Here is a 17,785-nt window from a genome sequence, read left to right as displayed (position 1 = left end):
AATTCGGCAAAAACAAGACGACAGATGATCATTTTTTTCGCTAATGTTTTGAGCTTAACACAAACTAGCTAACATACCTAGCATCGTGTTAACATGTGCAAGTGCAACATAGTAAATGACCGCTACATGTACTAATGAACAATGATAACCCGTGCTGACTATAATGCACCCCACGTTCATTGGTTACAACTTGGTTGCCCGTGCTGTCACTTACAACTGAATTACAACTTGTCAAACTAACGTAAGCTAAAGTTAAACCGACCTGGCAGCCTCAAAGGTCCGTTTAGCAGTTGAAGCAAAAGCACCTTTAAACCAAGCAGGTAAAGCTTTATAGCTGGCAGAAGATGACACCAAAAAGCAGACAACATCTCTGCGAGGATGTGTAACGCTGGTATCCGAAAGAGCCGTCAGTGCAGAGGCAGAGAAAACCACCACAACGGAGTTACGTCTGTGGGACGCGTTCCAATATGAAGTTGTCCAACATCGCTTCCTTCCTTAACACATCTTCTAACAACTCATGTTCCATTTTTAGATTATTAAATTAGACGACTAACAATTCCCTGACATATCTATTTTTAAAATCTTGACTTTTCAAAAGATTTTTCCCCGTAGAGCCGCTATTTGAAATCATGATCCCTTAAAGTCATCTGTCACATGGCTGTAAAGCTGAAATAAGTGTATGATGGAGGGGACACGTTCTCCTCGCTGCTCCTTGGCTGCTTGATGTGCCGTATGATCCTTATCTGTAGATCCAGCATATTGCACCCTTCAGCTCACTGACTCCCTGATTAACTGCTGCCAGCCAGGTCACACGCGATAAAAATCAACTGAGGGATGACACATAGTATTCTGATAAATAATTTCCCAAGTTACACTTAAAAGAACAAGTTTCTAGAGCAGGGTTAGTCTGAACTAACAGTGAATTCTGGTCTGCCTGTCAGTTTTTCTTCCCAAGGGATCGCTTGATTCCACACCAGCCTACTTTTATTGGCGGCTGCTGTGATGGTGAAATGTAGGAATTCAGCAGTGAAAATCCTGATTGCACTAACTAAAAAAGAATCAAAATATGGTATTTTATTTATTTTAGATAGGTGACAAACTATGATATAACTGAAGTTGGCTGCACACTAACACGCTGTATGAATTTATGATTTAATAAATTAGTCATCATAATTTCTCATAAATATTTATAGCACCTATCATGATAGTGAGGATTACAGCTTCAGAGAAATTATTTTTCCACTTCTAGAGATAAGCTACTGGCACTTTTGTGTGACACCCCATGACTTCTAATCAGGACCAATACCCCCTGCTTACAGCAGATACTGAACATCTTTGGCCATTTCACTGGGCTCAGAGAATCAAATGTCAAGAAGATATTTTCAGACATTATCGGATGAGTTTCACCGACATTTTGTGTCACCTGCCACTATGGAGTACAGTGATTCTGAGTTTGTGTGATACTTAGAGGTCACAAGCACCAACTTATTTAAGCAGCTATCAAATATAGAGGACAACGACACAAAGCATGATGACATAATGAATTATTAAAGCTTAAATAAATGATTCCTTGAGACTTTTTTTTTGTCTGAGACAAAAGATTAGAGTTTAAAAAATAAATGTATCCTCCTGAGACCCCGTGACCTCAGAGGGGTATTACATTTTGACTTTTCTGCACCTTCATTCTTCTAAATAAGTGTTTCATACATGGTTCAACAATGGCAACTTCATTCTATTATGGTGTAAATTAACCCCACAATTCCCTTATGGGGTTTTTTTCAAACATTCTTATAATATCCCAAATAGTTAGGTGAAAACTGGAGGTTAATTTCTTGCAAAATGTTTTTATTTACTCTTGTTTTTATTTATTCTTAACCTTTAATCATTCTTTATTTGTCTGATTTTTTTTCCTCAAGCCTGGCTCCAGTGTGACCACAACAGTAAAATGCAGCGATATTGAAAACCTCATGTGTTCTTTTTCTTTTTCTGGCTTCTCCTTTTCAAAGTCTCCACATTGGATCATCTGCCTCCATCTCACCCGATCCCTAGCATCCTCATCCCCACCCTGTCGCGGCAGATGGCTGCCCCTCCCTGAGCCTGGTTCTTCCGACGGTTTCTTCCTGTTAAAAAGGAGTTTTTCCTTGCCATTGTCACCAAAGTGCTTGCTCATAGGGGATTGTCTGTTTGTTGGGGGTGGGAAATACTGTATATATTAGAGTCTTTACCTTACAGTATTATGTACCCTGATGCGACCGTTCTTGTGATTTGGCGCTATATAATTAAAATTTATTGAACTGAATTGAACTGAAAATCCTCCTCTGCCCCCACTAACCCTCAGGATGTCCTCCTTCACTATCCACGGATCTTCTTTGTGGTCTTCCTGTTTTCCTCCTGCCTGGCAGCTCCATTTTCAGCAATATCTTCAACAGTATATTTGTCCACTATATTGATGTCTGATATACTCTTTTCTAATCCCCAGTAGAGACTCTGAGCATCTCCACCTCTGCCACATCCACTCCTGTCTTTTTATCAGGACTACTCTCACCAAACCACATGTCCCAGCTGAATATACGGTTAGGAGGTGATGGCAGAGGGGCACGATCATTTTTATAATGTGACAGACAATAATACTCTAAATGTGTCATAGATAATATTTTTACAAGCAGACCTGTAATTTTACTTCCATAGAATTTTAACACAAGATTTCTCCTTGTAATGGACTATGCAATTTCTCTACTTCTGAAGTGGAAAGAACACTGTTTGTGTAAATCTAATAATTTGTTAGAAAAAGTGTAGTATTTGATTGACACCTGACTGACAAATACCACCCAGGATTGAGTAGTTGTCCCAAAAGGTGAAATTAAAGTTTCTTTAAAAACATAAATGACTGCCCATTTTCATCTATAATCTACACATCTGAACAGATTACCTACTACAGTGACGGACAGGCTAACAGTGTGAGCTGAATCATCACTGACACTCAAAGTAGGCCAACCAGTCTGTCCCTCATTTCAATAAAATTACAACCATTTGTGTTAAAGACAGGTCTGCGGAATTCACAATAACTTCCCTTTTTCCCCCTCTTGGCAGGAAAATCATTAGTATTAGTTCGCTTCTTGCCCAGTATGCAGTGGTTAAGGCTACTGCTGCAGTGACATGCAGTTGGCCTCGGTTATTAAAGTCAGCTCAGGAAGGCAGTTAAATGAGCATCAACATAAAGAAACTGTGTCATCACCACTACCCTGATGGAGGCTGAGCTGCAGAGGCTGTGAGTGTAGTCAAAAGTGCATGTGTTGCTGTGAATTCAAGCTGAGAGGATGAGTTGTGCGCACATACGAGTGTTTGTTCACCCGCAGCCTGAGAGGTTGTGGGTCAGTAAGGCGAGCCGGCCTGCTATTGTTTAACGGAAATCGCATCACACGCATGACTGTGGGATGATTATTTGGGATGATGGGAAATCAGGCAGACACATGAATACACAGTCGCACACGCGCACAAAAATTCCCACATACGTTTGAACGCACGCGAGACATGTTGGGAACAATACGTGACAGGAGGGTGTGTGAAGCAAATAACATGTGAACAGCATCAAAATAGCTCCAACTAACAGTCACCTAGTCTTGATGACAACCACTGGCTGCCTGCAAAGCCCAACTTGTCTTATTTTGTAAATCCAGGCTGACAACAGCTCTGCGGGATCTGTCTATGTGTGTGTGTGTGTGTGTGTGTGTGTGTGTGTGTGTGTGTGTGTGTGTGTGTGTGTGTGTGTGTGGTGCATGTGTGTGTGCTAGTTAAAATGCAGTTTTTATTTCATTTTTTTCATAGACTTATTCTGGGTAAGAAGATGATATTGGATATTTTTAGCAGAAAATGGCCCTAACTGTTTTTATATACTGATTCGATGCGCTCTTCCTTAACACTCTACTCCCCTGCTTGTATTTGTTCCTGATCAACTGCTACCCACGAGAGATGGGAGGTGAAGTGTCATATTGTGAAGAAAGGGAATTTTCTGGGTGTGTCATGGGCAATTTGGGCTCCGGAGTGCAACAGCTTGTGTGAATTGATGTTAGCTTTTTCTCTGGCTTTGAGCTGCCTCTTTTGTAGCTTTTCCTCAGAAGTCTTTGCCATGCGAGAGGCAGACAATCCAGGTTAGATTCAAAGCGCAGACTTATCCAGAGCTGCAGGGTGTAAAGCCTGTAATGACACGTGTACATGTATATGCAGAAAAAAGAAAAAAAGACAGACAAATCCAAGGGGAACTGCTTGTCTTGCAAACTAAAGCACAGGTCTATGTATACTTATTCTTGAGTTTGTTTAAATAGCAGAAAATATGCGTCTGTCTTCCACTGACCAGTTCACAGCATATTTCTATTGGTGTGTTCTTGGTGTCATGTTTTGTGAAAGGAGAGAAGGAACCAGTCACATCAAATTTCTGGTAAAACTGGAAAGTGCACTTAATTTAATACTAAACCTGAGTGTGTTTTTAGGGGCAATGTTTTGCATACTGTTTTTCCACAGTTAATAGGTGTGACTGTAGTGTAGCGGTTTCCCTAACAAGTGAAGGATCCTGGGTTTGATTCGAGCAAGACAAAAGACACAAATCCCTTTGGGGGTTATGTAAAAATCTGCCAAATCAAACATGCTACCTGCTGTGGCAGCCCTTTGTGAATAAGAAAGCAGCAGAAAGTAACTTTTAATAGAAGGTTGTGATAAGGATGCATAAGGATTAGAAACTGAGCTGGAGCACTCAGATCTATAGGTTTTCTCTAATTAACACCGATTTGTTTTTTCAATATATGCAAAAAGTGTGTACAGTGTAAAAATATATATTGACTTTTATGCCCAGCTTCAAATGATGTTGCTTAGAAAAATATGAGAGTTGTAAATCTCTTGACAAGGAAGCACATAAGTGTACTTTCTAAAGTGTTAAACTATCCCTGTCTTTGAGTTCAGTACTTTAACATTTAATGTTTAGATTTTAGTGCTTTACCCCACTTGTTTGCGGTTGTTTGTAGAGCCCAGCGTGTCTCAAAGGGCACAGCAGCGTGGGCTTCCAACCCAGCCTCAGCTCCCTATGAAGACACGAAAAAAACTTACTGAAAGAAACACTTTTATTGTAACTAACAAGGAAAAATGAGAAGAAACCCCAGGAGAGGCCATTCAGAAGGAGAACCCCTCCACGGATGGCCAAATGTGTCCTGTGAGCTATGGGTGGGAAAAGGCAGTAGACTATGTGGGCAGAATTGGTAATAGCTGTGTCACTTCAACTGTAGCCACTACAGGTTTTCTATGGGGAGAAAAGCCAAAGGGCAGCTTGTAAACATGAAAGTGAAACCTGAGATTTTTGCACTTGTTTGCAGTGGATCTACAGACATCATATACCAACTACCTGGCTTCACATTAGATGTAGAACATTTTTTTGAATATTGACACTCACTCTGTTTTACATGCATTTCAATGTCTTTACTAATAACTCAAAAGTTGACTGTGTCCTAAAATCTTTTGCGTTTTCATTACTGGATCACCAACATGACCATAGCTGGATGGCTAAATAATCAGGAACACAGGTCAAATCATTGTCTGTTCAATCGCTCATTTTTAGCATGTTTCAAACAACATGCTGAACTTCAACAAGCTTCAGACAGCTGATCAGCATTAGAGTAAATTCCTCTCACATGATAACTTGACCGTATAATAACTTGAACTATAACTCTTTCCAGTTTCCAGGAAAGATAAGCATAACTCTAAAGCCATCCTATCTCACAAGCTTTCAACAACTTCCCAAATTAAACTTGGGCCAAGCAATCCCTCCATTTATGGTACCTGCCTAAAAGGTGGAACCGAGGGCAGTCTTTCAAAATATGTAAGAGTCTATACTGCGTGTTTTGGCTGTGGAGGCTTAAGTGTAAAGATGTTAATAATGCATGCAAGATGTGCACAATGAGTTCATCAGAATGCAAGAGACAAAAATCTGTGTATATGTGTGTGTGCGCACATTCATGTTTATCAAATACATCCCACCACCATTATTGCTAACTGTCTTAAGGGAGTGAATGTCTTTCTATTAGTAGATGTAGAATGAGGAACAGTGGGAGGGATATTTGCCTGCACCAATTAAGACTGTCATTAACTCTGTACACCGAACACTCACACACACACACACACACACACACACACACACACACACACACACACACACACACACACACACACACACACACACACACACAGCGAGACAGACACACACACACAGTATTTAACACATTCAATTTAACAGTCTGTGAGTCAGTGTGTGCCTCTCTTTCTGTCTGTCTGAGACCTGTTGTCACTGAGACGGGATACGAGGAGACTCTTTCATCTCTCGCTCTCTCTCTGCTTTTTTCTCTTCCTGTCTCACACTCCAGGATTATGTGAACACAGAAAACCTTCAAGGATGTTTATGTGTACTGCTTTCTTGGCTTCAAGGGCGTCAGCTACCCCTCTGTTAAACCCCAAAACCCCACTTCAGCTCGGTCAAGCAGTCCGGTCTAGCATTATGAAATGGGATCTGAATAACTGTCTGGTATGTTTTAGGTCATTTAGAAGATATCACAGTGCTTATTTGCTTTCCCGTATGTCTAACCCTTTTTAAAAGCCATTTTAAATATTGAAAATGTACAGATATGTAAAAGGAAATGTGCCTGAATAATCCAGGAATGGTCCTGGCTCGTTGGTTTTTTAAGTCTTAAGCTCTGTTTATCATTACTTACATTCAGTCTGATTCTTACTTTTTGCATTTTCAGCTTTGTACTTGTTTATTGCAGTTACAGTTGTGTTTGTGGTATTCCTCCTATCAGTTCACGTTACATTCCTTGTTCCCCATATATAGTGAGATACTCTCTGTTTCGTTACTTCCTGTGTTATTTTGATAGTCATGTATCTTTTTGCCAAATTTACCTCCCAGAGTGTTGTTATCAGATGTAGTTCAGCTGTGTGTAGTTCCCAAGTTGTTTCCATTCTGCCACCCTCAAATTGTTTTGGTTCTTTGGCATGTCCTACTGTTACCTGACTTTGTTATTTTGTAGCCTTTCAGACTACTCAAATGGCTTTAATAAAGGTTCTCATTTGATCCCTGCCTTCTTGCGAATCTGCATTTAGGGTCCAACCATCATTACATGCAAACCCGTTTTTCCTAATGTCTAAGAGTGGATGGGAATCATTAAAGCAAAGATACAGTAAGCAAAAAGTGTGGTGGCATGTGGATAAGGAATGGGGATGGTGACAAGAGGCCATTACTACTCTCAACAATTGTGTTTATGATTATGTGTTTATGGCTGGTCAGCAGAACTTTCAGATAAATTTGGATCTTTAAATGTGACCTCCCCAAACACTCATTGCACACTTTGCTGAGGATACAAAACTCTCTGCACCAGTGTAAAGGTCTATATTCACACCCAGGATAATAAGGAAGGAAACATCGATGGAAGCTGATTAAAATGTCTCACTATAATTAAGACCGCCCAGGTTTTCTCATAGGGGACCAGTACAGTTGATAAATATATAATCAAATTCCCAGTATAACATATTTTCTGTGGCGGAATCTGATTTGATGTTTAATAAAAGCAAAATCAAGTTAATCTACAGTCATACTCTTGATTTAAGTCCACAGTTGCTAATGTTTACCAGTCCTGATTGAGCTGCCTAACTGACCAGAGGGATGGTGGATATGAATCATGTCTAACGTGGTGTTTCCGTCCCAGTCTGCGCTAAAATGCTAATAACGTAGTCTGTTTGGGCTGCGGGGAGTCCATTACGCTGACTATATCACATCCTTGTCCATTGGGGGACACACGCTGGTGAATGCAGAGAGGAAAGAAGACTGAGAGGATCATACGTATGTTCTGGGAAAAGTGTGCGTGCACGTGTGTGTGGCTCTGTGAATGTGTGTTGAAGCTCGGACACAGCAGACATGTGTCACCTCAGCTCTAGTGCCGTCAAGCTAAACTGACATAAACAGCCCCAGGCGGCCCTATCAGAGATGGACTTTACATAACGGCTGAGTCACTCACAATCTATTTTTATGGCTTTGAGGTGTGTGTGTGTGTGTGTGTGTGTGTGTGTGTGTGTGTGTGTGTGTGTGTGTGTGTGTGTGTGTGTGTGTGTTGAGTGTGTGTGTGTGTATGCATGTTCCAGTGCATCTGCATTATTTCTGAGAGCCAATTTCTGAAGGTCTACAATTTTAGTTGTAGACCTTCACAATGAGGAATCTCCCCTTTTACAGTGAGATCATCGTAAAAAGATGCTCAGGAATGAGCAGTAGGGGAGGGCAATTAATTTTCCCAAGAGGCCACAATTAGGGCTTAATTGTAACATCTACTCTTGGGTTGAGTTGCAGTTTATACAGTTTAAAAAGAAATAAATTTAAAATTGAGCCGAACTGAGTTCAACTTCTTGGCGCAGCCCTCGACAAAAGTCCCAGTTTCTCATGTGCCCCTTTGGGAATATTTCCCACCCCGGCTCTACAGCGTTCACTCACACAGGCAAAAAAAATGCTGAGATTAGTTTTAATACTTTGTCCCTCCTAAAATTAACCCCTATGGAAATCTTAACCTGAAAACAAAGTACTTGCCCTGAGACAGCTGAAGCTGTCTCAGGATGACCCAGCGTCACAAATATGATATTCCACAGGATGTCCCAGACATACAGCCTTGTACTGATGGCAGTGAATAATAAGATGGCACACGAGTGAAGCAACTAATCATTTCTCAAAGAAGAGCATGTTTTCTGTCTCATTACTAACTTCTTTTTTTGGTTTTGTAAGCACATCCTTAGCAATAATGAACCGTTGATGCTACTGCAATATACAGCTTAATGCACAGGACATTAAAAAAAGACTTTCTCTATAATTTCAGTTGGACAAACTAAGATAAAAACAGTACAGTAACTCTGGGGTCTCATATTTGCTGTTCCAGAGCCATATGTCGCTCTTTTTTTTCCCTATCTCCAGTGACTCAATGTGACTCTGAAAAAAAAAGGACTTATCCCCTTAATTTTGCTGAACCTACCCTGCAATAGCATTGATGGTTCATAACACTATGGATTCTAATGTAACAAAGGAAAATTCTTTGTTTTATGTCCAACATTACTGGCTCTGTTGCTGAACATTAATTCAAATCAAATTGAGCACATTTTTGTTTACATTGACTATATTGAGAGCTATATTATTTTTTTCTTTTTTCTTTTTAAATTACACCCATTAATAACATTAAAAGACACATATTTATATTTACTAGGTTATCACCCTCATTAAGGTAAAATAAGAGAAATGCACTTTATTTAACCCGAAAAGTTAAACTTCTCTGGTTATACCAAGTAAAAATGTTATTTAAACACTAGAAATACATAAAAAAAAATAGCTTAAATAAGTTATTATAAGACTCAAACACATTTTGCTGCTCCATAAAGATTTTTGGTGTCAAGAATTGCTTAAAATTAGCTCTGTGGAGTTTGCCATCCCCTGTTCTACATCAAAACATCTTTAGTATATTTGACTTGAGATTGTAATTCCAGTTGTAAATTTTAATCTGTATTTAAAAAGCCTTTATTAAACTTCTTCTTTTTTTTTGTAGCCTTTGGTGAGACCGTCAGGATTTGATTAAAGTCAAAGCATTTTTATATGAGATATTCTCATTATTACCAAACTATACAGCATGACCAAAACCAACAAAACCTCAAGGTAACATCGCAACTTAACAGCCACAAAATGTTTTATTTTTGATGTCATGAAGTTAATTAAACTCATTTCACTTCAGTGACCGCATCGCTATGGGGTATGTATTAGTGTCTGTGTGAATGGATGGATTCACTCGAGGGTTAATGAGATAGACACACGCACACGCATAAACACACACACCCATGTCACATTTGTTAAAGCGTTCACCTTAAAGTAATTTCAAGTCAAAGCAGTTTGTTAGCTTTTTAATTTTTAAATGTAACTTGGTAATTTCATGACCCAAACATGAAGGTTTTACATTTTTCTAAAAATCAGATGATCTCAAAACAAAGACCAGTTCTTTCAAAGTCAGGCGACGCACCTTTTTTTGGCAGAGTGATTGTGAGTAGCAATGGAGCAGAAAATAATAATGAGTTCATCAAGGGGTAAAGGTTATTTTTAATTACACATGATTTTGGTAAATTAGTTAAGCAGATAGACTTTATGCATGTCCTGGGAATTATCTTGTTGATGGACATCCAGAATGTTTATAAATAAATTAACAATATGGTGTGCAACACCTGAAAAGCCAATGTTAAAAACTGAAATATACATAAGTATTAATTATTTACAGTAAATGCCAAACAACAGGATCATTAAATTTCCCTCTTTAGCCATCAGATTTTCATGGAGCTTCTGTGCTCTTTGACAAACACCACATTTTTCCATCCCAGATAAAAAAGTTCTGACTATTTACATTCATATTTATGATCTGGTCATCTGGTCTGCATACTATATTTATGGGGGGGAGTATTATGCAGGGCTGAAGAGGTTTTTTTTTTTACATGTCTGCAGCAACACACACACACACACTTTGTCATATACAGTTTGCGCACATTGTGAGGCTTGAATATGTTAACAAATCCCTTCTTCTCTTCAAGTTTCAATAATTTACTTTTATCCCTACATATTTTATAACTTCAATCTCAATTGAACCTGGATCTATCAAAACGTATTAAAATTCAAGCAGGCTGAACGAATCCTTTCCATCTTTGTCGACGTCCTCCTTAAAAAATTAATATGCAAACAAAGAGAAGAAGAAGAAGATTACCTTTTTTATAGTCTAACTGACCTGGGTACAGGTGATGCAAACACGGCTGGAGTGCTTGGTTTAAAAGGTGCAGCCATGGTTCACAGTTTATAACAGAAGAGATGCTAAATTTAAAACACACACACACACACACACACTGGCCAAGCCTTTAAACAAATGATGAAAGACCATCTGTTTGTCACTCAACGTAACAGCACCCCTAATCAGCCAAGTCTCAGTAGAATTTAAAGAAAAGTGTAACAGAGATTCAGCATGGTTGTTCGCAAGAAGATCCTGAATTTCAACCCACTGACCTGCTGGGGCCTTTCTGTGTGGAATTTCTATGTTCTATGTGTTCCTGAGTGGGTTCTCTCCAGGAATCTGGCTTCCTCCCACAGCCCATGCATGTTAGCATTAATGATGAACTGGTCTTAGGTGTGAATGGTTCTTTGTCTAGCAACCTGTCAAGAGTGCACCTTGCTGCATGACCCACGGAAAATGACCTGATGAATGCACTCGATTTGGAGCCAGCCTCAAGTGGTTATTTGAGGAACTGCAGTCTTTAGCACTTCCGCGCTACCTTCACTTTTCAATTGCAGAGGTTTTCACTGGTGCAGAACAAATTAAATTTCACAAAAATCAGTTTTGTGAAATTTAATTTATGACCAGGCTGAATGTTGCAAAATGTTTTTGTAGACATGGAATCACTGAATATAAAACAAATAATGAAGCAGTCTAAAAGTTTCAGATGTTCAATTTTACTGATGAGTAATAATTATGAAATATGTTGTTATTTGGTGCTTTGGTTTCCAAATGTGTCTTGTCATTTTCAGGTTACATTCATTCACATTTCCTGAACAGCAGATGAGTGTGTGTCATTTTATCTATCTTAGCATTGATTACTTTGCGTCCGAACAGCAAGTTGCCTTCATTTGCGGCTATAAGAACAGTAGACTTTAGTACTATTTTGACATGCTGAATAACGAGAAAAACAATATTTCTCTCAATGGAGGTTGGAACTTTTAGAGGTGGCAACAATAACATGAACCAAAATTTTGTATTTAAACAGGAGCTCGGAAGGTTGTGTCCGCCCCTGAAAAAAAAGTAACTTTTTTTTTTGGAGTGGGGCAGAAGTCAAACTTTCGGGTTATTATCTCTTTGGTTTTTTTCATGGAGAAAGATGCTTCCATACTAAAGTGACTGTTTTTAAAAAGGGAACGATAAACACAATGGAAAATATATTCGAGAACTAGCTGCTTCTCCCATTTCAATATTAAAATGAAGCAGAAGAGAACAAGATCAGTGTTTGCTGTGTTGGTGTACCCGAGAACATCGACTAGGATAATAAAAACACACCTTAGTGAGGAACAGTTGACAAATTTTAAACAAAACAGCTGATACAGTCACCACAAAGATACATTTTTTTAAAAAAAAATCAGGGATTGAGTTATGATATATTTTCATCTCTTACAGCGTATTTGTTTAATTTAGGTGTAACAAAACTGGTATTAATCTGCTGTGTTGTTTCCAAATGATGCTTATGATTCATCTCGTTCTCATTAAAGAAACAGCTGGACAATGTAGGAAGGATTCTGTTCTTTTTTTAATAATCAGAGTGTGTATGATAAGGGTTGTTTAACAATTTGCCAACACAGACACACACACACAAACACACTACATAAACTGCTTATGCCCTTACACAGTTGGCACACTACAGTATTACAGTTTACACATGTATTCAATGAATGAACACATTTTCAATAAACTTGAGTGAATTTCATACTCATGCATGTGTGCACTCCTACTGTACACACACTCACACACAACCTGTCTCCCTCACTGACTACCACTGAGCCTTCCCTGCTCCACTTTTTTTGTATCTGTCAACCAGGAGCATGTCAGTGTTTAACCCCCTCCCACGCTGTGACACACACACACATATGCACACATGCAGCCATTTTCCTTTACAAAAAAAAAACAAAAAAACTGCACAAAGTCACTCAAACATTTTTTTTTTACCCTTCTTTCTGTGTTAAAACACACATACACAAACCAGGACACTAGTTTAGACAGACACAGACAGCTGGAGCAGGTATTATAAGTACCTTTCCATTCCTTCTCTTTCCCTTGTTATGCCATTACTGAAGCTGATAGAGTCGGAGCTGACGTTTTCAGCTTGTGTGTGTGGCCACGTATATGTGTGTGCGTGTGTGTGTGTTGAAAGGTGTCACAGGCTCGCTGCATATTTGCTTTTGGCTCGCAGAAATCATTTAGTTGTCCGGTCAAAAAGGGCATCTGCCATCCAGCCACTCTCCTTTTCTCCGCAGGAGAGCACTCACAACAGTTTAAGAGGCTGCGGGGTTTCTTCCTCATGACTGCATCCAGCATTTAGGCTGCTCTTGGATATTTAAATACTAGAGTGTTGCAACCGTAGCTCAAAATAAGAAGGTTTAAAAATTTTAAGCCTAAACTTGCACTTTCCTGGTGAGTTAGGCTGAGGAGATGCTCAGGCTTTTTTTTAATCCCCTGTGGTGTTTATGGAAGAAATAGTGATGTGGTCTAGCAAGTGGTGAAACTAGAGTGTCAGCTGCAGTCAGCGATTATCTCTCAGTAATCACTGCTCTGTTATATTTCAAAGTATCAAGTCATGCGTTTTCTTTGTCCTTTTGTTGTGTCAGGATGTGTAAGATATATTTATGTTGCAAAGATGTGAAGAAAACAAATCAACTCTACTCTGCAGGTGATTGAAAAAATAAATAACACGAATCTTTCTCTATGCATTCACACTTAAAAAATCACATGTCCTTGGTGTGTCCTTCAAATCCTTCACTTTGAAACATCCAAAATGTGTTAATTTTCACAGTTGAATGTTGGTTAAGGTAACATAAAATGCTTTGGACCATGATGAAAATGGCAGGCATCTCACATGTGTAATAGCTTTATGGGGCATGTGATAGTCTGCATGCACGGGGGGCCAAGGTGCCTGCAATAGGGACAAGTGCTTGGCCAATTTGCAGCGTGTTTATTTATGTGTGTGGGTGTAAGAGTAAATATCAGTACACCTTCCTAAACCAAGACTGGCCATAGAACAATGAAATAAGCTCACAGTTGTCTGGGGGAATTAAAAAATGCGCTATGCGTAAAAGAATTAGCGGAACATATATGATAAGGACGCAGAAACATGGCACTAGACAGATTAGGAATAAGACGCACAGGAGCCAGTGGAGATAATCCCGTTATCTCGTTGGACGTAAAATGCCAATGTGAAGCATCCTCGGAGATCAGGATGAACTGAATATGAACTAATGCTGCGGATATACGGCAGGAGGAGTGGGGGCAATCAATACTGGGAAACTGAGGTAAACACTGTTATTCCTGACCTTAAGGAACATCCACGCAGTTTACCGCAATGTCACTGACGGTCTCCGTACTCCACTCATTGCGATCCCACACACGCGCGCACGCTCCGTGTTCCGTTTGACACCAGTTCGATGTCCCCCCCGCTAATGACATTGTTTCACCTTTGAGAATTCCCCATCAGTACCAAGAGCGCGTCTCCAATACATAAGAGATTATTGATGAATGGTCGCTGTCAAGTTGAGGAGAAAGGAAGCCGGGGTTCTGCTCATTAAAGGCTCGGGATAACCGGGTGCCTGTGGAGACGCACGCCGGTCATCACCTTTTAACCAGAGCGCATTTAACATTACGCGCGACAGGAATGCGCGCGTGTACACACGCAGACACGGACACAAGAGATACACAGATAACCACGAATTAAAAAAGCAAAAATACAACACGAGTATAACTCAAATGACAAAAAGGAAGACAAGCAGACTTACAAAATGACCCTGGGCTCTGTTGGTTCCTCTGTGCGACCCATTGTGATATTTCCGTTACTCCGTTTTAACGGAATCCTCAAATGCCGTGGTCGCAGTCCACGTCTCTGCAAATGTACCAAAGGATCACATAGAGAATGAGGAGAATGGCGAAGATGAAGAGCGCTACTAGGATGGCCTTGGTCACCGGAGAGATGAGCGACTGCATGTCAGGAGCAGAGCCGGGCAGAGCGGCGTGGAGCTCCGCGTCCGTCCGTACTCAGTCTGCTATCTCTCTCGCTCTCCTCCTCTCCTCTCCGCCGCTCCGGTGGCAACTGTTGAGGATGGAGCCTGGGGCTTTGCCGTGCTCAAGTACACACATTTATAACCTGACGCGCATGCACACGCACTCCGCCACGCGAATAGCCTCTCTACCGGCGATCCGGGCGCGCAACGCGTGGGGGCTTCCCTTGCTAGAAGCGGCACAGCAGTGGGTTGTATTTCCCCGGATCCACACTCCCTCACTGCCTGTCGCACATCAGAAGACGCAGCGACAGGTGAGACTGGACTGATAACACCCGCGCTTCCTGCAAAGAGGACGGCAAAAAACAACAACAAAAAAACACTTGAAATTCACCAATACAATACAATAAAATAAAAGCCCACACAGATGTTTCCAGACACAGAATGGAAAAGTGCTAAGTTGCGCGTCGAGCTGCTGCACTTGTCGGCAAACAGGTTGATTAGTATTCCTCACAGCGGCGTGTGTGAGTGTGCATGCGTATGTGTGAGATGGCTGGGGATGACAGGCTATCATCTTATCACGACCCTTCGAACCCCCCTTTTTGGCCAAGCTGTCAGTCCAAGGATTAAAATATAATTCTACATTTTTAATGTTTCCATTTCCACCTGATGCGCGCTTTATTCCTATTTTGTTGTATTACTAATCAGACTAGCCTAAGCGGTTGGTACGTCTTGCGCATCTTTTTATAAGTATTAATCCTATAATAAAAAGAAGATGGTGTGCAAATGCCATCAAAAACTCTTGTCACGTATACTCCATCTGGGCTAATTAAGACAAGGTCGTAACTGATAAGGCTAGAGGATATGCGCCTTTCCTCACATAAAATGCAAGATATCCATGTTTAAACCTATATGACCGATATACGTTAAGAAATTGGGAGTGTGTTTTATTCAGAAAATACAAACACTACATGACAGAAGAGATGACTGCATTAAACAGCTTTTTAATGTGAGCAACAGTTAATAACCCCCGAAAAAGGTCGTGTATTTCTGCATGATATTCCTATCAGATCATCACGGTTACCCACCACCCAAGCGATTCAAAGACATTAAATCACTGGAAAAAAAACCGCGCGCTTATTTTAAGTTGCCATTTCCAAAAACGGTGCAAAACAATAATGGGATCAAAGTCTAGAAATAACTGGGCTATTAAGGCATCACTGATGAACATTTAGGCTGCAGAAGTAGGACACCGAAAGGACATTATCAGTTGCATGATGAGAAGCGCAGCGTTCACCTCGAATACCACCGTGCACCACTAGATGGCGACAGATTTAAATTTCCATGTCCTGATGATGGTGTATTTGATTATTCCGCACACCATCACTGCACTGTAGTCTTGGATAAGAATCATGACAGCTAAACGGGCTTAATACGCGTAGGTAAGGAGAAATAAAATTAAGTTTTCAATTATTTTCATATCAAATATGCACTACTCACGCGTATTATTGTTTGTCGTGGTAGAGAACAAGGTGGTTAGCGAACGTTAGCTTGTGAAGATTGTGGCCTATTTAGCAGAGTGGCTGAGGAAGCTAAAGCCAGTTATTGCTAATAAGTAAGGGAAAGTTGTGTTATGTGTCACATGTGTCGTTTAGTGTGAGCTTAAATTTGCTGTTGAATGCCACATATAAGGAGGTACCGCAGCTATGAAGATGCAGTTGCAAACGAATGTTATATCAAAAGAGAAAGACCAATGTTTGCAGCAAATTGCTAGTGGTTAGCTCACTAGCTTCAAATAGGCCGTAAATGCTCGCGAAGTAGGTGCGTGCATATTGGAACTTCCGTTCTGGGCCTTCAAGGTAAAGTCCCAAGTAATGCGCTTTATATTGCAAGGTTGTGGAAAAATACGAGTTCGTAAGGTTCAGACGAACTACACAGTTTGTGTTTCAATGAGAATGGTAAATACTTAAAAGCCTGTTCCGGTATTGTTTACTTAAAGCGTTGAGGAAGCTTTTAATTTGAAGACGCCGTCGCCTGTCTTCCTGTGTTTTCTCCTGCTGTTGTTATGAATGTTTTTGAGGTTTGACGAGCGCAGCTAGCTAGCTTGCTGCCTATCTAGCAAGCGACTTAAAGCCACTTAACCAAAGCGACACAGAGAGTGCGTTTGCATATCGTACTAAGTGGCTGTCAGTGTGTGTTAAAACCCTGACAGATATTTATCGGCCCCGCTGTTTCATTGTTCAGTTTGTGTTAGGAACAGCGTCAAACCTGTAACCAAACGGTCCACAAGTCCAGCGGTAGCTAGCTTTTTGCCAGGTTGAGCTAAAGTGATTTTCACGTTAGTCAGCCATCTAATCAGAGTGCAATGTAACTCCGAATATAGGCAACATCGGCGTAATACAACAGTATAATGTACTGTGGTGGCTGATTGAAATAATCTATTCTCGATATGTAGCTGTGTTTGTAAGAAATATGCCCATCTTATGTTTTGACGGTTTAGGTTTATCACTTTACATATACTTGTAGTTCTTTTAAAACATTAGAAAACAGAGTTTAGAGTTTAAATTAGAATATATACAATCATAACTGCTACACTTGCATGAAGGCAAAAAAAAATGGAGGAAGAAGGCCAGAATGCAAGCGTACCTGTGCACGTCAAAACACAAGCATGTAAACATACAGACGGCGGCATGCTTCATGTGTTCACATGCTCAGAAACAAAAGAGACAGAAAATAAGCACAACAACTTTGAACTGAGACGCTAAACTGGCCAATTTCTACAGATCAGTAAAGATACAGCTTATCTGACTTGGTATGCAAGACTTTTCTTTATGTTTTTAGATTTAAATAGTCTATTGTTGGTGGTGTAGTGGAAATCTTTCTTCTCATGGTTTCATAGTTTCACTCCGCAATTGGAAATACACGTCTTTTAAGGTAGTCAGACCC

The 17,785-nt window shown here is 40.2% G+C and overlaps 2 protein-coding genes across 5 annotated transcripts in view; one reads left to right on the top strand and one right to left on the bottom strand.

The window, feature by feature from the left end:
* Positions 1-15,390, bottom strand: part of LOC102295702 (dehydrogenase/reductase SDR family member on chromosome X) — a 48,278-nt gene extending 32,888 nt beyond the window's left edge. Inside the window, exon 1 of one of the 3 annotated variants that reach the window (XM_042226240.1) lies at positions 14,621-15,390. Coding sequence is in view for 2 of the 3 variants with exons in the window: in XM_005935754.2 (XP_005935816.1) it covers positions 263-368 (106 nt within the window). In the remaining variant the exon portion in view is untranslated. Of the gene's footprint in view, positions 1-262; positions 2,076-14,620 lie in introns of those variants that run through there. The other 2 variants (XM_005935754.2, XM_005935753.3) reach the window with 2 other exon arrangements.
* A 768-nt stretch (positions 15,391-16,158) lies between these two features.
* Positions 16,159-17,785, top strand: part of znf148 (zinc finger protein 148) — an 8,038-nt gene continuing 6,411 nt past the window's right edge. For both annotated transcript variants that reach the window (XM_005935751.3, XM_005935750.3), the window contains exon 1: positions 16,159-16,281. The gene's annotated coding sequence lies outside the window, so the exon portion shown is untranslated. The remainder of the gene's footprint in view (positions 16,282-17,785) is intronic.

The sequence above is a fragment of the Haplochromis burtoni genome, unplaced genomic scaffold (assembly GCF_018398535.1).
Source record: "Haplochromis burtoni strain Fernald_Lab_line unplaced genomic scaffold, NCSU_Asbu1 Contig_202, whole genome shotgun sequence".
Classification (NCBI taxonomy): domain Eukaryota; kingdom Metazoa; phylum Chordata; class Actinopteri; order Cichliformes; family Cichlidae; genus Haplochromis; species Haplochromis burtoni.
This window is presented reverse-complemented; position numbering and strand designations above follow the sequence as displayed.